This window comes from Filicampus tigris, chromosome 4 (assembly GCF_054856515.1).
Source record: "Filicampus tigris isolate MCC_2025a chromosome 4, RoL_Ftig_1.0, whole genome shotgun sequence".
In the NCBI taxonomy this organism is placed as follows: Eukaryota; Metazoa; Chordata; class Actinopteri; order Syngnathiformes; family Syngnathidae; genus Filicampus; species Filicampus tigris.
In genome coordinates this window covers 9,857,835-9,879,679 of record NC_141220.1, presented here as the reverse complement: position 1 = coordinate 9,879,679, position 21,845 = coordinate 9,857,835, and the positions used below count along the sequence as shown (strand labels likewise).

Genomic DNA, 21,845 nt, shown 5'->3' with positions numbered 1-21,845 from the left:
TAGTAAACAGTTCTAAATTGGAAATCAATGCTCAAGTAGTTTGCATCTTATATGGTCAATGTGATGAGGTGTGTGATAATATGATGATTCAGTAGCATGAACTCGACTAAATAACTTTAACGCAACAAGAGAGGCAAAAATAAAGTAACAAACACTCACAGTCAGTGAGATTCAAGAATGGGATGGGGTGAGTACCAAGACCTCACCAATGTCCATTTTGTCCCTAAAACATTTTTGATTCCTTTCTCAGTCAACCCCTATGGCACACTTAAACAAATCATATGCACTAGGAGTATGTCTTTAAACATTTGCCCATCAGTATCAAAAAACGGTTTATTCTTGAAGAAAAAGGAAGATTCATCAAACCTGCACTTGTGTGCATTCTTTCTTCGTTCTTCTTGTCAAAGCTCAATTTCTGTAGAAAAAGTTCAGACTGGAATGCAATCCTGCTTTGCTACAGCTATGCCTGCACCAAAGTCAGGTGAATGTACCACTAATATACTATAAGTGATGCAGTTCAATATTAGTTAGACAATAAATTGTGTGCAGCCACAACTCAAAAGATTGAAAAAATGTATTCAACTTGTCTCGTCCTGTGTATGGACTGCCAATTTCCAAGAGCAGTCAGGCGGAGGGCATGGGGGCAAGGGGAAGACAGAAAACATGACATCTGAAAATGTGACCTGATCGCGCTCACCTTCTGGTAGGCAGTGAGCAACGCATAAACGCAGAAAAAAAAGTTGTTTCTAGATTAAAGAAGTTGTGTTTTATATCTTTAAATGGAACATGACATCATAATTGCGTGCCATGCCCATCAACACACTTTATGTTCGAAAACTCTCATACTTCAATGAAAGTTTGCACCAGAGATTTTCAAATTCTGCAAACTATGTGGAGCTGCGTCCCAACAGACAGCAGAGCTCCCTCTTAGAGGTTGTGTGCAAAGATTCATGTCCACAGACGCGCTAGAGGCCAGAAGAGGAGAGGAGAGTGACAATGGCTGAGTTCAGTAATTGCCTCCAAAGTGCAGCTTCAGCAAAAGCATTGGTTTGGTCTGGTCGGAAACCTGTCAGTGTATTTTCCATGTGTTACCATTTTTCTCACCTGACACACACAATACACACACATGCATGGACAGAGCGGGACTTGAACAGCGGAACCTTCGGTTAATGGATGACACGCTCTAACTCCTGAGCCAAGGGCCGCCCCATATTTTGCATTTAATTTCTATAAAATCCCATAAATTGAAAAAGTATTTGCTCACAGTTTTTGAAATTCTGGAGTGATTAGCAAGTCAATTTGGACTCATGTCCATCCATACCTCATAGTGTAATCCCAACGGCCCATTTCGAGGTAATGATGGGGAAATGGAGCAATATTGTAAATTTTGATAAATACCTGGTGTTCCCATCGTTGTGTCTAGCCTTGTATTCGCCATAGTCCCCATGGTTGATTTTAATGCAAGGCGATTAATAAAGAAGTGGAATGCATTTTCTGTCAAGCAGTGGAGACTGGAATGCGGTGCCTATATCCACCGCTTGACAGAAAATACTGTTTTATATTGTTCAATTACAGTGTGTTATTCACAACCAAGCATTAACTGTTATTTTACATGTCGTATGGATCTTTAACGGTATTTTACAATTTTTATAAGTAAAAGTAAGATACTGTAAAATACTACATCTGAAATCTAAAGCAATCCTTAGTACGGTCTCTCGGCATCATGGAATTTCACCTATTGCAGGTGGGTCTAGAACGTATATCTTCTACAAGGAACAGGGATTTGCTGTTTAACATTTACCACCCTTCTGGGTAGACTTTCTGCAAACCAATGGTGTTTGAAAGGGTTGAGGTCATGGTGCTGTGTCACATTGTTCCACACCGAACTAATCTAACCACTTTTTTTCGGCACTTGGACCCAAGACATTCTGGAACTGAAAAACACGTTCCTCAACCTGTTACCACAACAATGGAGCCATGGAATTGGTATGCCATTATTTATTTTTCCAGTGAAAATATCGATCACAAATAGAATCAAACATAGGTGCTCTGATTCTACAGCAGCGATGTAATCCAAATAAAAATAAATATTTGTATTTAAGAACACTTCTAAATCAAAGATATAAAACAATTAAATGAAAATGTCTAAGTAGGGCGGTAACTGAAAGTCCCTTCTGGTGCTGCATGACAAAACGTTTTACGCGGTACACCGTATGGAGATATTGCATGACCTTTGTAAACTAACTATAACAACAAGTAAAAGACGATGCCTTCAGTGTAAGCGTAGTGAGAGAACTAGGAACACCTTGTTGAACTGAGAGGATTATTAATAGCGACTGCTTATCAAACACCACTATCAGAGCAGCGATGGCATTCCATTGAGAGAGTGAAGGATTCACAAGATGCAAATGAAGGAATTTATTTTCCATTTGCAGAATGTGTAGTGTAAGCAACTCTGCACCCTTTCAATCTCTTAAGCAAACAATTACAGTGTGGCCTCAGCGAGTGTCCTTTTAAGGCAATTTTGTGGTGGCAGTAACTTGTTCTCCATCCCCAAGTATCCCATCAAAACAAGGGCAAATTTTGCAACATGGCAATTTTGAAAAGCAAGTCAACTGGACTGCTTAGCAGGAAACCTGACAAGTAAAAAGAGTTTGCAGGCAAAACTTGTAATACTGTATATGTAAAAGCTCTGACCATAGCCATCAATGTTACATTGGAATAAAAACAGTGAGAAAAAAAAACATGACAAATCCCAGTTTCAAGATGTTACTATGCTATAACAGCTTCATATGCAGTATCTTAACAGGATTAGTCATTCAAGCAGTCTAATGTCTAAAGTCGAGCTACAGAAATATTTAACGTACATTAGTGTGTTTTGGGAAGTCCCGAGCAATATTTCCCAAGGGAGGGCCATCAACCAGCATTCATTACCATTATATTACCATCTGCCTAATGACAAATAAACAACATCAACTTTCTTTTCGCCATCAAAACCCAAGATACTCTACAAAACAAATGCTTCTTATGAGTGGGACCACAAAGCTCTTTACACACTTCAACTCTACAGTAAAATTTTAAAAACAATACACATCATCACATTATTCCCCACAAAGCCCAATAAACTCACTAATGACCTCTATAAACAAACCCTAAAGTTCTTATAGGACTATCATCATGGCTATCAAGTTGTGATGAGATCACAGTAAACACATAATTGAAAAACACAAACCCACTATGTCATATTTAAATTACCAAGCTGCCTGTTTTGCAGATATTCCTTTCAATTCTTTCTCTCTGAAACTTGATGAAATCATCATCGGGCCTTTTCGGGAGGTTCAGCCTGAGTTGTTGTAACATAACCATTGGTTGTCTGGGGAGAGTGTTTTTGCCACACTTTCACACGTTGTTTTAGCCTCGAGCTCCAAGGACTTGCCTGTCGTGCCTGCTCACAAGCAGCAGGTTTGCACATTGTCTCAGTATTGAGAAGGGCATGATTGCATAACCATCGGGGAGGCATGATGGAGGCGTCTGATCATCCCAAATTTATTCTGCAGAGTGACAAGCGACACGCAGCCAGTCATAAAGAACTATCCTCAAAAGAGGAGAAGAACAAGGCGTCCTGCAATAGAGGACATAGCCTTCTGATCTCCACATCATCTCCGCAGTCTGGCAGTTGACATAAATATTTTTAGAAGCAACTAGGAACCTTAACTACGCGCTTCAAGCTATGACAAGTTTCGCAGGATGTGCAAACTACCAAGAAAACTCAGTAAAATAAAATCTACTCTCAAAGGTTAAGAGAGCTATAAGTCAGGATAGAGCTACTTTGGAAAACAAATAAACTATGCTTGCTTATGCATAAATTGAGACCGGCGATCCTGCCTCTCTTCCCTCCATGTTGTATCACAATGTTTCCATAGCCACACGCAAACCAAACATGTTGACATTCACGGAGTCGAACACAGCAGACTGAACGTTAATAAAGAACGTCTGCGACTTACCTTCATTAGTACTGACTCGCTGAGTTTCTCACGATTGACGATCTTTATGGCGACTTTCTGGCATGTTACACAGTGAACTCCAAGCTTGACCAATCCTACAAAACAAATCAAACACCTCAATGAGTAAAACAGTTTGAACTCTGCAAATGTTGAATGGTTGCATTGAACATAAAGACTGGTCTAGAGGTGAGCCGTTAGGGCCAGCAAGACTTACTCTGCTGGTCTACACTCTAGCAGAAAAAATGACCGGGATTAGGGCCGCACGATATTGGAAAAACACGCCATATGCGATATTGTTGAATATAGCAATATCGATATTATTGCAATATTTAACATGCACCTAAAGAAGAATTGAATTTTATTCATGCAACAAAAATGAGCTCAATCTATTAGCTAATTGTAGTAGCTACTTAATTGTTATAGATTATGATCAACTATTGAATGGCGATGGACATTTCAGTTTGCGTCTGACTGGTCAAATTCAGACAAAAGCTTACAATTCCATAAGGAACTTATTGCATGTCTTTGCAATATGCATATTGCATGGGCCACTGTCGCAATATCCATATTTTTTTGATATATTGTGCAGCCCTAACCTGCATACAACCGCCATTATATTTTTTCCTCATGAAATTGTATCAATTTGTTGCCAAAGGTCGATTATCCTCATGGCATTGCATTTCTTTTGGCTGCACTGCTTCCAGTCTGTGTACATGTATGTCATATTTCAGCGTCAGTATGTGCTGTCGTGTCAACCTACAGTATGTCAAGCACTAACTTAAACGTGATTAGCAAAAGGTATATGCAACCACTTTGCATATACATCCTGACAAGGCCTTCAAGATGACCCTCAGTGACATCAGCATTTTACCATCTTCTAATGGATTGTCAGAACAAAAATTGTTACAGCCAACTTCAACTCGCAAAACCCGTCTGGAGAGATCTGCAAATATGTATGCATTTAAAAATCAGCACTTGTTGTGACTGAGATTTATTTTATTATGTTTCCATCATGTTATTAGAAATATATACATAGATTCTTAACTGCTCCAGATGCTGTATGTGGCAAAGTTACAGTGGGTACGGAAAGTATTCAGACCCCTTGAAATGTTTCATTTTCTGTGTCATTGCAGCCATTTCGCAAAATCCAAAAGGTTCATTTTATTTCTCATTAATGTACACACAGCACCCCATCTTGACAGAAGGAAACAGAAATTTAGAAAATATGCAAACTCAAATATCATGTGGTCATAATGTTGATGGGTTTATATGTTTGCAATGTGAATTAAGTCAGATAAATCCCAACTGAAGGCCCTCTTACCAAATGAAAGGCCACTGGACATGGCAGTGGGTGTCCAGGCAATAAAAACAAAGTACCTGTACTATGGGAGTCTGCTGAGATTTTGATGGGCCTGTGTATGCTGAATTAAATGTGATGTATCATGATCAGTGAACTGTGAAGAAACTGTTTACTGACCACACTGATGTAAAATGGCTTGTGACTTTAAGTCCATAATGCTGTTATTGACTATATAAGTGTAGTGACACTTCCTTGAATTGCTCTCCGGGGTTTATTTGAATCATAAAAACAGTAAGAGAGTGGGCCATTTGTGTTATTGATTGCTACAATGTGCTATAGCTGCAATGCAGTTGTGCTGGGTTAGCTACAACACAAGTAACTTTAGAGTCAAAGGGCACACACAGAACCAGCCAAAGAGTCTATCACAAATCTGGAATGCGTACATTTATGAAAAGAAAGACAAAAATAGAAGAATAGGTGATGAAAACACTTCAAGGATTATGCAACACAGAAAAAAGGCTTCACTTGAGAAGACGTGAATTGTTCTCAGCAGGTGTTCCAAAGCAATTCCACACTGTTACCACTATTGACATGGCATTGCAAACTACCGTACTACTAAATCCTGTGATTCACTGCACAATGAAAATTCAAGGCTGTCCGCTCTACCTTAATAAATGTCTCCTGATGTTCTTAGTTACGCCATCAAACAATGGCAAAGTGGAGAACAAGTATGGATAAGTAAATACATTGTAGCCATATTATGAGTGTGCATTTGTCTGAATCAAGAATCCATGAACAGCCATTCAACAATCCATTCATTTTTCTGTTGAGAATCAACTTTACAGATGACTTTTCCAGTCAAATACAGAATTGTTTACAGTCATCCAGTCATGTAAGAATGAGAAAGTTACTGTCCATCTATTCAGGGGCAGACTACACCCTGGTCTGGTGGCCTGTCAATCACAGGCATAGAGACAGAAAAGCAATCACTAGCATATTTATGATAATGTCACTGAGTGGAACTGCACAGAAGGCAGGCAATAGAACCAATCCACCATTAGTGACTCGACTTAGAAGTAAATCACTGTTAATAGTAAATAGAAATAAAAACTCGCTCATACTGATGATAATGTCATAGAATTAGGCAAAGGTAATTGTGACACACGTGAGTATCTCAAATTTTAAAGTTTTTAATTTGTTACACAAGCCTAAAAAGTTGATGATGATAGTAATGCAAAGACAAAAAAAAAACCGATCCTAAAAATGTAGAAGCATGACCTAACTTTGGTAACGGGTGATGACGCTTATGATGCTGCTGGAGTTTTACTGCTTAGACTGTCAATCTGCTGCATTTATATTTATTTATTTTCTCCTATTTGTGTTGAAAAATTGTAACAAAAAGACAATACGACCACAGAACACATACAGACGCAATCCTTTTAAACTCACTTGAATAAGTTAGCCTATGACTTCATGCAAGTTGGCAATTATGCGCAACTTATGAGGTATTTTTTCTGAAAATGGCAGTGTAACGACTCCAAGCAGCCTTGTCGCTTCTGAGAGAATGAGGGTGCGTTGGGTACTTGTCTGAGGCGCTGCTGTTACGGTGGCTTGAAACACTTGAGTCTTAAATGCGCTTTGATCGGTTTTAATAAAACAGTGGCTTTCACAGATACACTTTGGATGGTTTGATGGTAGCACAATACGGCAAAATGAAACTGTAGCGTAGTGAAGTAGTGAAGCGTATAGCAAAGCGAAGCGAAGCGGTCAACAAAAAATACGGCTACCCAGCCTGTCTCTCTACCATGCAGCTGGTAAGCACGGCTATTTAAATGACCCGGCATTCACCACTTACGAGATGTGACCCAAGCACCAGCCCGTTACCATAGCAATTAAAACACCACATGACATAACACTCAATTACGGCGCCTACAGGCAGTGACATTATATTTTAAAGGTTTTGGAATTTTGGGATTTGGACCTAGCATCTCATGATTTGAAAATAATTGTTTACTCAATCCACAAATTTTCTATAGCGCTGGTCCTCATTCAGGTCGCAGGTCAGCCTGAGCCTATCCTAGCAGAATTTGGGAGGTGGGAGGCAGGCTACACTCTGTTCTAGTCGTCAGCCAATCGCATTGTTTTGATTTCCTGTTACTGCTGTTTCTTGTGGCTCAATCTTGTCAGCCATTTACAAAGCTGAATAACCTGATAGGCAACGAGTTTCAAGGTGGTCGTTGAATTCACTGAAGCTTGAACAAGAAAAATGACATAGGGACAAGTGTACGTAGGAGAAAATATTAAGTATATCCAAAAGATTCTCTGGTAGACAAAGGTGAAAGGCTTGAAGATATTGATTGTCTGAGAAAGTGCATTCACTGAGGAATAATGGCGAGCATTGTCTAATAATGAGGCTCTGGCTTTTTGTCAAGGGTTCACAAGGCTGGAGATGAAGCTGCTTGAGGAGGAGAAAGAGAGAGAAGAGTTCAGGATGAGGATCTTATAAAAACTTTGAAGATTCGGGTGAGAGCAGAAGGCACTTGATCAAGACGTGGAACAGCAGTCAAAACCATTAGCCCTGTGATGATGATCATATGCTAATGGGTGCCAAAGAAGCTCATGTGAGTCACGATAAAATCATTAAAGACAAAATGTCTTCCCGAAAATTCATGGAGCAAACAAGATTATTGCCTGACTATCCATCTTCTAAAATCTAATGTTTCCTTTTGTGAGAAACGTCTGCACAGAAAATCCACTCTGATTTCAAAAAGATCCTGTTAGTATATTCAAATAAACTCCTTTAAATAAGTAGGCAACATTTTCACATTAAATTTAAAAACTATCGTATTTTCCGGACTATAAACTGCAACTTTTTTTTTGTTTTAAACCATGTGGCTTATACAGTATAAAGGTGCGGCTATTCTGTGGATTTTTCTTCCACCACTAGGGACGCTCTAACCGGAATTAGAATCAAAACTAAGAAAGAAAATCTACGCAAAGAAGAATACGCTACTTTTTCTTTATCTGATAGAAGATGGATGGCAAATTACAGTTAATTATTTTCAAATCCTCGCCCCTGTAACCGACGGGAAGAGGTTCGTATGATGCAAGTTTTAAGTTGAAGGCCATCGATCTTGCTATCAAGGAAGGAAACTGTGCTGCTGCATGCAATCTTAGCATCAAATAATCCATGCTGAGACATTGGAGGCGGCAGCGGGAAGTGCAATGAAGATAAGTACTGATTATTTTGTCTTGGTTCTGTTCATTTTAATCAGCAAAGTTGCTGCTGTGTTAAAAGGCAGTTAGGAAAGAATCTGTTCAGGTACATACATGCAAATTTTCAGTTCTAAGTCGTTCTGTAAATGCAGTAAATATCTAATTTTTCAACACAGATAGGTACGGCTTATAACCCGGCGCAACTTATATATCGCTTGTTTCATTATTATTATTTTTTTGAATAGAGTGGATTCGGCTTTTATAAAGGTGCAGTCCAGAAAATACATTATAAATGCATGTTTTTCAAGGACATGACAAATTCATCCCATTGGACATCCATGTTGTGAAAATCATTAACTCTTTGACTGGATCAACCATGACATACTACACGGTTACATGTAGTTGTAATTATTTGATTAGTCAAACCACCATCAAGTGATTCTGCTCTCATTCAATAAGAGACAACGTGGGTCATCTCTTCCCATGGGCTCACCACCTTTGGGAATGGCAGTGGGAGCTGAGTGTTGGGCAAAGGCGGTAACATAGGCAGTCTGAACCCTGAACCTTAACTGCAAACTCTGGGGCAAGAGGGATGTGAACTGGTGTACGAGGTCAAGGGGGTTCTGGCTGGATATTCGTGTCAATGTAATTTCATTTATGTATTACACATTTAAATCCGTCGGCAGCAATTTTATATGCCGTATTTTCCAGACTATAAGTCGCGTTTTTTTTTGTTTTTTTTAATAGTTTGTCCGGGGGTGCGACGTATACTCCGGAGCGACTTATGTGTGAAATTATTAACACATTATTCTATTGTATCCCTTTTCTTTTCAAGGTCAGCAAACAATACACCAAACAACCACAGGAGGGTGTTCCGAGGCTGCATATAAACCTGCATTACATATTGACTTTACAACGGGCAGAATATACCTGTAGTGCAGAGCTGGGCAGACCTGTAATATCATTTCACATAAAGAAAAATAAAGATAAATCCTTAACGCTATCAAAATGCATGGATAATTTAAACAAACTTATTTTGTTAAATAAGTAATTAAAATACCCATCCATCCATCCATTATCTATACCACTTATCCTCACAAGGGTCGCGGGGAGTGCTAGAGCCTAGTATGATAAAAGGCAATTTGACTATCAATACATCTACTTGCTTTGCCTGTGGTCTTACACAAACGGACTACAACAAAGAAATAATTACGACCGAATACATAAATACTTTTGGAGACTTGGAGACATTCTACATGGTCGGCGATGAATAAAAGACTTATTTAATCGATCTACGACTGTTTTGGTGAGTTTAAAGTTATTTTACCTTGTAGTGTTGTCCACATTAATTTAGAGAATTTACACTGGCTGGAGCGGGTAGTATAGAGCAATTGATTCCACACCAAGGCGGAACTAAACTTTGGTTACGACCAGTCTTTCTGACATACCTTTTGTAAATTCCTCCTTTGTTTATACAGGCATTGGTTTACTGTATTACTTGTGTGTTTTACACCAGACATGTTTTCGGGCAGCCAATGGGTCCTTTCTTTACGTTGATTTATGTCGGGCATATTGTTGGACAGCTAAGGGGTCCTAAAGAGAGACGTGTGGAGTCTGTTAGCCGTTAGCGGCTAGCGGCAGATGCGCGCCTCTTCGTCGTCGTGTATGGGATTGAGCGAGTTGTTGATTCTGTGGAATGGATTGGAGTACTAACTGAAGCCACATTGCTCCCTATCACTGTGTCCGGTCACACTCTTTGATTCAAGTGACTGTTTGGATGAGACGCTCCGGTGAATCCCCCCAAATTCACATATAGTGAATGTAAGCTAAATGTTACCATCATAGCTCAGTGGAAATGTGTACTTAGCGCACAATTTTATTATTTTGATTTATATGGACACATTTATCAGCGTTACGCGACGGAGGCAACTTGGCTTCCGGGTGGTGGAAGGGGGGCGTTGTGCAATGTAACGTAAGCATACCGTTCAGCCTGTTGTCTCTATTCTATTTTTATTTTAAATTGTTCGTTATCTAAATTTTAAATGTCATGTCTGTTCTTGATGTTGGATTTTATCAAATAAACTTTCTTTAAAAATGCGACTTATACTACAGTGCGACATATATGTTTTTTTTCTACTTTATTATGCATTTTATGGTTGGTGCGACTCCGGAGTGACTTATAGTCCGGAAAATACAGTATGTAGGCCAATATTAATTGTACAATATGCTGATAAGGAAGACCACACACATGCAGGTATTCAAGGAGAAATGTCAGAGTGATGGGGTGCTCAAACAATGACAGCATCCATTAGCTGAGACGGGTTTGGTGCCTTGATGGAATGCAGTGAAGATCGTAACAAGGATGTCTACGGCATCAGCAGTGATGCATATACTGCATCTGTCTGTAATGGTGAAGAAGGAGCTGTGCCAAAACGGAAAGCTCTTGCTTTACCGCTCCCAACCAATGGTCACGGGTTGTGGCTAGTGACCTCAAGAAAAAGAAGAAGATCATAGACACAAGCAGTTGAAGTGATTTCCCACCCACAGGGTGTCTGTGTTCTCTCTTAAAGAAAGGGTGAGAAGCTCTGTCATCCATCATCAAGAGTCAGATGAGCTGTCTCCGGCATCTGATGAGGATGCACCCCGACGCCTCCCTGGTGAGATGTTTGGAAGGAGGCCCGTAGGAACATCACTGGATTCCCCCAGAGGAGCTGGACAAAGTGGCCAGGGAGAGGGAAATCTGGCCTTTCTCTGTCTGGTCTGCTGCCCCAAAGACCCAACCCCGGATAAGCAGAGGATGGATGGAATACACACTGTGCACTCTTTAAGGAGTGTTTGTACTTCATGATAAGCGGATTGCATAATGGATGTTTGGATGTTTGTTTTCCATTTAAATGATGTCTTATGGTGTGGTTTGTTTAAGTTTGAAGTAAATACTGTATGAACCAAACACAAAGCTTCGGTACCAGAGTGTCTGCATGTTCAATTTCATCTACTCGCTTTTTCGGAAACATCACAGCCAGCACAAATAGTAGAATCAGAAGTAGCGATGTACCGAAACCAACAATTCTTGGCCAAAACCGAAAACCAAAAATTAAGAAACAGACGCTGAAAATGGAAACACCGAAAGAAATTATAATACCTTAAAAACCTAAAAAAAAAATAAAAAAAAACAATATCCTCAGCTAGATTATTTTCTGCACAAATTTTTAAAACAGTAAAGTAAAAGCCCTCTGGTTCCAACCGATGCCCACACTGTCACGGCCCCCAGAGGGGCAATCCTCGGCGACCAGGCAGCCTTCTCGTCCCAGGCCAATGGCGGCGGGTAATTTCCCTGCCACCCATGTCGGATCAGTTCAGCAGTACGTTGCCGCATGTGTGGCTAACCAAGGTGCACCATGGGCGGCCACAGTGGCGTGGCGCACCGTTACCCCCGGCCAGATCTTTTGGCCCCCCCATTCCATCACTTTCTCTTCTAAGTCTAAACTTACGCCGAGCTCCAAGGCAGTGCCCTATGATGTCCCAGTCCATGCTTACCAGTCACGACAGAGACCGAGGTTTACACACTGTTTAGCCAGTGCAATGTACTTGTTTCAGTAACTGCCGAAAAAAAATAATCGGTGCATCACTAATTAGAATCCTAGCTGTCTTTGAAACACAAATTTACCAATGATTTAAGACAGCAGATGAAAGCTAAATGAACCATTACCTTGAAGTAGTTTAAAAAGGTTAATCCTACTGATATTATGTACATTGCAACTTCTGATTGTTGCTGAGTGCTCTGTCGCTGGGACCTTTCTGGCAGAGAATACGCAGTTATTTTCGCTTGAATTTGTTCTTATGCTGTTGGCTTCTTTTGCTATTCATTGAGAAATGCATGAATCAAACTTGCATATTTGCACAAGCATATGAGTGCACCCTGTTGTTTAAGTGGTTTCTTTGTATTGTTAAAGTGTTGGCATAGCGGTGTCTGAATTCTCTCTGGGGAGGAAAAAAACCCACTTATTCATGTTGCGCTTGAACGTCTCAGTTTGGTATAAACACAGCCGGGGGCAAACATGCACACAGACAGGCACTGTCACGCACTACGCTTCCATAGCTTTATTTACAACCATAGGAACAATACACAGAGAGGCTGACCTGGGTTTGCAACTCCACTGAATCAGCAAGTGCATCAATCTCTCCCCTCCTTCACCCTCCTCCCAAATCAATAGAATCAAAAGCCCTTGGCTTCATGCACAAAGTCAGAATAATGGCACCAGCCTGGGACTTGTGGGCTGAAGAGGCCACCATCGACTGACCCTCATCCTCATCCCAGCACTGCACGCCTTCCTTTCTGTGCGCCTCTATGATGAATGGTGTGTGTGTGGAGGGGCTATTGGAGTAAGGGAGGAGGAGATCTTGGATCCACAGCTCACTGAGCAACACAACTGTGCAACATCTAACTTTACAGCTAAGGAAGAAAAGGCTGCTGAGTCTCATTCAATTCTTGCACTGCTGAACTTTTATCAGGAAAATGCTTCTTCAAGCTAATTTACATTCTAATGACATACTTGTGAACTGAGACAAAAATTGGGCAAGGCTTTTCTGGTAACAATATACCGGTAATAATTTCAATCTGTTAGATTGCTGTGGGAGTTGTGTTGGTTCTGTTTTTTCCTGCTAAATACAGAAGAGGAGGGAAAGCCCAAGTCCAGGAGATAAAAGTTTCTTAATCATTGTGTGAATTTATGAAAGCTTTTTTCTTTGCAGCTTTAGTGAATAAATAAATAAATAAATAAATAAGTGAATAAATAGATAAATGAAATGGAACGGTCGATTTGTTGTTGAACATCCACAGAGGAGTGGACGAGTCCAGCCAATGGCTACGTTTACAGGGATAACATTTCTTTAATCCGGTCAGAGTTCGAATTAAAATCATGATCGGTTGCACAGTTTTCGTGGACACTAAAAATATTGATCTGTTTAGGATTTGTGTGTTCATGCCTCACACTTTCAATTGGAACTAATTATTTTGACATGCACAGATTGACCAAATATACCGGAAGGAGTAGTAGTAGAAGAAGCCGTAACGACTTATGTGTCAACAAAATATCGCTCCATCCCTTTCTACTTTAAACGTTGGTGTTATTTCGCATATTTTTCCCATTTGCGCTGTTACGTCGAGTTAACACTTCCTCCTGGAGCTGCAAATGCACCAGTTCAGCCTCGCGCCCTCCATGTCTTTGTGCTCGCTCAGTTTCTACTAACTTAACAGAAACGTGTATTCTGACGTCACAGACATGCGCGGTAAACAAGGTTTGTTCCAAAATATCGAAATAAGTGTTTTCATGCGCGCCGATCGGATTAACAATTGACATAAACCACCCTAACGTTCGTAATAAAATCTTGATCGGAATGGGCTAGACCGTGTCAGAATATTCCAAATGGCGTGTCTACATGAAGCACTTTTATTCCAATCAGGAATTTAATCAGAACAAATATGTCCATGTAAACGTAGCCACTGATTTACATGAAGAGGTTATGCACAGCAGGACAATGGCAAAATCATTTTACATGTCTAAACTGTGAGATGTTCATTATGAGCTTCACAAACAAACACATGCACACAACTTGTATATAGGCAGTCACCACAAAATTATTAATGTGCTTTTTAGGATCATTATTGGACAGCTTAATTTTCATCTGAAAGTAACTGCAACCTAGAGGAGCAGGACAAATGAAAAAGCTCCACTTGTGCACCTCTGCTGCTTTGAATCCTGATCTTTGAGAAGCCCTAAGCCAATGCTGGCAGATGGTAGTAGCTTATGATGGCTTAGCTTTCTCTCCCCAAGAGGCGCTGGCTCAGAGAAGCTCAATGCCCTTAGACACAGATCTGTGAGCTGTTTTTTTACTGCTACGCTCTAACCCCAAATACTTGACGTGAGGTCTACAGCTCTGCCCTGGGATCAGAGTTTGAAAGGAAACAAATTGCGCAAACTGGGCTTATTACTTCAGTTTTTTCTGACCGGATGGAAAGCCCTCAGAGTAGGGCGTGGGAATCCCATGCTTCAGGCCAAAGGACAGGAGTTAAGACCAATCATTAACCACAACATCCCTGTGTGCCTGCCAGCTCCACTGTCCATATTGTACATGACACCAATTACCAATCAAACAGTAAGTTACCCTACTGCAAAGTATTTCAATGTTTTAAATTGTTTTCAGTAATTTCATAAGAAACACACCGTCCTTCACCATTTCCTTCATCCATCCATTTCTATCAGTCCATTCCATTTCAGAACAGGTTTAATGAGCATTTCCATTCATGCAGCGGTGATGAAACCAAGTACTTATTGTATGTAAAGATGTAATGATGTCATTTGTCGGTGCAAGATGCACTTGCATTGTGGTCTAATGATGAGATGTTTGTGTCGGTTTGCTAAATAGTTCAATTGCCTCATATCAGATGGGACTGTACGATGTAGGGATCCTGACTTCTGGTTCAGGTAACTTTACTGGCGTAGGCACCAATGTGTATGCAAACAGGATTAATCGGTGCCTGTGGCAGTTCATTCAACTGGAAGTTTGTTTGGCAGGTGCTCATGCTCTATGATCATAAATTCTGCCTTATTTGGATAAAATTTGTTAGAAGAATGTTCCCATCTCTGTTTAAAACCTTCTGATTCTGAATGCTTCAAATATATACTATATAAAGACAGCCTGAGAGACTGGGATTGTATTGTTGCAAGCAAAATCTTAAGTACGATGCTGTTGTTATGGTGTTTGTTTGTGACTGATATGATGTATCTCTTGTTTGATTAACTCACTGCTTCGTTCATCCATTTAGATTGTGGGTCATGTTTTTTCCTGTCTTGTGTGTCCTTGGGCCTTTTTACTTGTTTCTCATCAACAGTTATTCCAATAAGTACACTCTTCTACGATTTGACAGTTTATTTGATACAATGGCAAGAAACAACTAAAAAAAAAAGTTCAAAGCAAAAGGAGCTCTGCTCTTGAGTACATTCTAAATTCTAATTTCTAAAAAGCGCTAGAGGTTCCATTTAACTCTCTCCCCTTTCCTATGTGCAGCCAAGCATGATGATAGCCTACCCTGTTAGTCTCCATGTAAAGCTCTGAAGCCTACCAGGCGAAGCAAAAACATCAGGAGCAACAGCAGCCCAGACCAACAAAAAAGCTTCAAAAGCAGGAAGAGCAACTTGGCCCTAGAGTGCTGGAGGCACACTGACGCATGCATACAGAAACTGTTTACTTGGCCTGCTTAAAATAAAACATTAGTAAAAGAGGACTCCTGACAAATAATAATGTTTTTTTTCTGCCATTTTTCATGGCAATTAAAGTACACCTACAGATTGAATTCTTGAACTCAGCTTTTAGAAGAGTATGAACACAGGAATGCCAAATTGTATTTACAAAACATAATTGAAACACAAGAAAATGTGGTAAAAGATGAAGCCACTATGCGTTCTCACGATATCTGTCTTTTTTTTGTTTTTTTTTTTCAAAAACAAGAAGAAAATGATGAACTCTATTGCCAAGGGACTGTGAATGAATGATACACTAATCTTACAAGCTCTTTGATTGGCAGATCTCAGAATCTCCCTATCCCTGTCTACATTTATCTCACCAACATGCAAATACATGGGCAAACACTTCCTTAAAAAGCTTACCGTGTGCATGGAAGTCTTGGAGTAAAGAAAATATTGCCGGGGGTGACCCAGTAAGTGAATGCATGGCTGCACAGCACAAAATAGCATTCTTTTATAAGGGGAAAAATTTCTTGAATGCAATTTTTGCTAAATACAAACCGCAGTTATGTCTCATGGCTGACCAGGAAAGCCAAAATGACAAAAAGTTAAACACTAGTCAACATGCCAATAAATACCGGTAGGTCTGTCCCAGGTTAGCAATCAGCACATTAAACCAGATTTCACTTTTTTAAGACAACTAGCCAATATCCCAAATAAATATAGGGAGAAAAAGAAAGGCACTCTAACTTTGGCCATTTTGAATGGTTGCTAATGCTGCGTTTCAGGAAACGTCCGAATAGGAAAGGTGAAGTGTAATGCCACTTAAAGTCAGAGAACCTAGTCATAAAGGGCCATAATGTCATGTTTGTGTGTCTTTATTAATTAATTAATTCATTTATTTATTTTTTGGGTGCACTTTTGGGCTTGCGCACTTTTCATCTATGTGCATTCTCCCTTCCAGACCTCTGACACACCCACCATGCATAACCTGGAAGCTGCCTATAAATCAGGGAGGATGGAGTTTTACTGAGACTTGTGAATGTCAGAGAAATCCATTTGGAAAATAAAGTACAGTTCAAATATGAAACTACCTTCCATAGCTGGTGTGTCGTCGCCATTGAACCGTGCGCACTGCTTTGTCAAACACACTACACTTGGAAGGAGAGCATGTTTTTTTTTATTTTCTATGAAATATATTCAATAAAAGTAATTTACTCGGAATACTGTGCTTATGACTGAATACTTGTTTGGATGTCTATCAGTAAAAAAAGGGTGTGTGCCTGCAGTTCTTTAGATCAGCTGTGCCCTGCAACCTTCTTTGCACCCCTGAGGTGGTGTGTCACTTTAACGTAAAAAAATAAACATTGCATCATTACAATGACTGTAGTTGTTGTAATAATGAGCCCTTGTGGCAAGGCAAGGCAGTTTTAATTATATAGCACATTTCATACACAAGGCAACTCAATGTGCTTCACACAAGGAAAGACACAACACTTACAAGCATTTACAAACAATAGTTAACAACATTCAAAAGCAAAGCAGAGAAAAAATTACCAGAATGTACGTTGACAACATTTAAACACATTAACAGAAAATTTTAAAACTATTTTTTAAAAGTAAAGTAATAAAAGTGCGTTTCTAAAATATATAAAAGAAAAAAAGGCTTACAAAAATCTCAGAGCAGCAAGATTGAAAAATAAAAGCGTTGCAATTTGCAGAGGTGAAAAAATTCCCTTAGCGCGTAATTATTTTGCCAGTTAATATGATATAATATGTTGACGGTCGGCCGTGAGCACATGGTGAGCATGGTGAGAATTATGGGCCAGGTGTGTAACGCACCATCATCATCAGTCAGTCGTCGCTGGGCCATCGCCAGGCAGTTAACTGAATCAAAACTTGTAATCAGATGTTTCACCTTCACAGGGCGCTAGACTTACTACAACCTTTGGAGTGCAGAAGAGGAAAAGTGCTTAAACCAAAGGAGAATGCGTGCAGTATGCACAGAGGGCCAGATTTCACAAGGAACGCCTACATTTTAGTGTCGCCCCACTCAGAGTACGTACCTGGTGAAGAATACGCACAGCTAGAAAAGTGAAGAGCTGTGTACCATGTATATACTGATGAGAGTCCAAAGTGCTCAACACCAATATGATAAAACCTAACATCACAGTGGTGTCTTCCCTTGTGAATGTAAAATTTCATTGAAAACTTCATACAGTCATCCATTTTCCATACTACTTGTTTGTTCATGTATATTTTTGCGAGAAGCTGGAGCCAATCTCAGATCACTTCAGGCAAAAGGCAGACTATGCCCTGGATTGGTCGCAATTCATTGCAGGACACATACAGAGACAGACAACCATTCACACCGTCACTGAGTGGGAACTTAATCCACACTACCTGCACCAAAGTCAGTCACGTAAACCACAACACTATTAATGAATTACTAAAAGTAATATAAACTATAGTTATGATATCAATTATATCTATTTATCGTAGATAATTGATGGATGGATTGATGGATGGATGGTGAAGAGACATCATTTATCACAGACTTTTATGTTGGTTTGATGGTATGTCTTTATATCCTTGCTCGGTGGCAATATAATTCTGAAATGGAAATAAAGTGAGCAAAAGACATTGTGAGCTCCAAGTGGCTATTCGCCTACTACAGCTGCAAATACAAAATGTACACTCTATATCCATCCATTTCCCATACTGCTTATCCTCATTAGGGTCGTGGTTGAGCTGGAGCGTATCCCAACTGACCTTGGGCGAGAAGCCGGATACACCCTGGACTGATTGCCGCTCAATCGTAGATCATGGTGAACATATATTCAATGAAATGAGTAAGTGCGTCTCCAATTTTTAGGTCAAGTGTTTGAAATACTGCCTGTCTCTTTTGAGGATGCAATCTCCCCCATTAACTTGATCATAGTCAGCGATATCGCTTCTCTTTGAAATCTCATTGCCTAGATGTCGTAGCAAATTCAAAATATTCCTCTCTGACTTCCGGCCTGAAGTGATAGGAGGCTCAGACCAGAGTCGAGCGGCAGTGACACTGTCAGAGGGATGTACTGTGAAAATCCCAAAACGGGAAAATCAGAGCAAACAGGACGGCAGATAATGGAGAGATGAGAGGGCCGAGAGGTATTGCATGACCATGTGGCCGGTGCGAGGAGAGGGCGACGCACTGGTAACTGTAGATAAACAACGATACAGGGGAGACGGAGTCAAAACACAGAGAGAAAGCCAGGCAGAGGAGGACGAGGCACTCAGATCTATTTTTAATGCCACTGACTGGGGATCGGCAAAAGGAATGTATAATTACAGCCTCATGAATAATACAAGCCGGCATCTTTTAATTAGCCACACCAGGCGCACTGCAGAGACCGCAGCTGATGGGACAAACACATGCATACGCACGTGGACATACACACACGTTCCTTTACAGTATATGCAGAGAAAGGAAGGACAGCCATAGATACAAGGCTACGAGTTGTTCACGTGTGTGTCTGTGGGGGTGTGTGTGCGTGTGTGTGTGTGCATGTTCAATTTGTACTCATATGTGAGAGTTCCTCAAGGGAGAAAGGAGTCAAATCAAGGGCTAACTAAGGGCTGGTGCCTCGGCTATGACTTTATGCCAGAATGAGTGAGAGGAACACCTTGCAACAAAGGATGTCTGCCTCTCATGTGTTGTTAATACTGTGTACTCCATAGCGACAATTTCTTATTTAATAAAAAAACATCAAAAAGTCTTTTGTGTACAAAAGAAAAGAGAAGAGACCCCAAGTTACTTCTTTAATTAAAAGTTTTTGTGGGGAGTAGATACACATTCATTATCAAGCATGGCTCCATCAGGAAAGTCCAATGAGACAACTTCCGATTAGTACTGGAAATGACCACAAAATCGGACTCACTGCACATCAAGAGCAGACAGGAGGCTTGATCCAAGTTGGAATGACACATCAAGACGCAGGCAGGATGTTACTTAGTTGTTATCTGGCAGCTCGTCTCCTCACATGATCACAGACTTCATTTGTAAGCTAATTTGTGGCTCGCAAACACAAGTTTGAGCATGGGAGAGTATATTGGATGCTATCCAATGTCTCACTCTATCTCCGTTTGTTGATTAACTTTTATTTGATAATGAGGTTGCTGCCCACTTACGCAAGAATTTTAAAAAAGTAAACTGTAATATCCCTTTAGCTTCAAAAACACTACAGAGATAAGCACGGTATACCACATTTGATACGATACAATTATTTACAGTATGTACCGTATGTATTTAGTCATGTGACATCCAATAGTTATTTAGAGTAATGTTTCAAACATAAAAAATAGGTATTACTTTTTGCACGGGCGGAGCTACAGGGTGATATATATATATATATATATATATATATATATATATATATATATATATATATATATATATATATATATATATATATATATATATATATATATACATATATATATACATATGCATATATATATATGTACATATATACATATATATACATATACATATATATATATATATACATATATACATATATATATATATACATATATATATATATACATATATACATATATATACATATACATATATATATATATATATATATATATACATATATATACATATACATATATACATATATATATACATATATATACATATATATACACATATATATATATACACATATATACACATATATATACATATATACATACATATACATACATATACATATATACACATATATATACATACATATATGTACACATATATATACATATATACACATATATACATATATACACATATATACATATATACATATATATGTACATATATATACATATATATATACATACATAGAAGTCTCAAATGCATAAGACTAGTTTTTTTTTTTTTTTTTTGTTTTAACAGAGAGCAAGTTACAATTCAATTTTCTATAAAACCATTCCCTTTCATAAAAGCACAAAATAATATAAAAACTTGTAATAATAATAATAACTAAACACAGGAAACCCTCCTTTCTTGTATGGATACAATCAGGTTGCAGATAAAGTCAGGTAGCACTTGCCAACTAGTCACTTTCAACTTCGTTCTAAGAGTTAGGGCGCAGCAGAGGATAGCTCATGCTCCACCACGGCTCTTGAGCGATTGTATATGACAGGGAGCGCAGTCTTGCTAATATGTGCCCGGGAAGGAACATTGCAACAGGGCTCCAGAATGTTTAATAAACGTTTGAAGGCCGGCTCCTCGACTAAAGCATATGGACGCATAGATATGTATATGCCGATTGCATCAGTAATTACGAATATTGTTGGCTCTGTCTGCTTTCACTTCTCCAGGCTGCTTAAAAGTAGCGGAGATAAGTTGTTGGTGTTGAGCGGCTTTCTTTTTTCGACCCCCCGTAACTGTATCGGGGTGATGTTAGCATGTTTGAAGTGTTACCTGCAACATACCGAACGGAGGTCCAACAACCCTTGTTCGCTTATTAGCTTTATTGAATTATAATACACCTCCTGTGTCAGACCTCATTAAATTGTAATGTGCAGGTGTTCCACATTAAAATTAATTGATCCGTGAAACCAAAACGTGTTTTTCGCCAAAGTATTAACAGTAAGGAAGTACATGTTCACTTGCAAATGCCTGAGCGTAATTATATTTGGAGCGAGTATTTATCATGATAAAATATTTGTGAAACGAAAGGATGACATTCATTATTCATAAATGGAATTACATTGGGGCAACACAGAGTAGGACTCATAGTTAGCACATCCACAACAAACAGAATGTGGGATCGGACCTCAGTTCCTGAATTTTCTTTGTCTAAATATGCTTTCCACCCACATTCCAAAAGCAGGCCTACGTGCAAAGTAATCTGAATCGTCCATTGGTGTGAAACTGCAAGTGAATGATTCATGTGTGCCCTCTGCGTTTGATTGGCATCCCTTTGATTTGTGGCCCAACAGAATTATTTTTAAAAAATAAAATAAATAAAATCACTGAGCTGGACACCATTGATGGTGATGATGAGTTTTCACACAACTTTT

At 39.3% G+C, this 21,845-nt stretch overlaps 1 protein-coding gene across 4 annotated transcripts in view; it reads right to left on the bottom strand.

Moving 5' to 3' along the window:
* Nucleotides 1-21,845, bottom strand: part of brsk2a (BR serine/threonine kinase 2a) — a 197,972-nt gene that overhangs the window by 78,983 nt on the left and 97,144 nt on the right. For all 4 annotated transcript variants that reach the window (XM_086027417.1, XM_086027415.1, XM_086027414.1 and 1 more), the window contains one exon: nt 4,005-4,099. In XM_086027417.1, coding sequence (XP_085883543.1) covers nt 4,005-4,010 — 6 coding nt within the window. In that variant the 5' untranslated portion in view covers nt 4,011-4,099. The remainder of the gene's footprint in view (nt 1-4,004; nt 4,100-21,845) is intronic.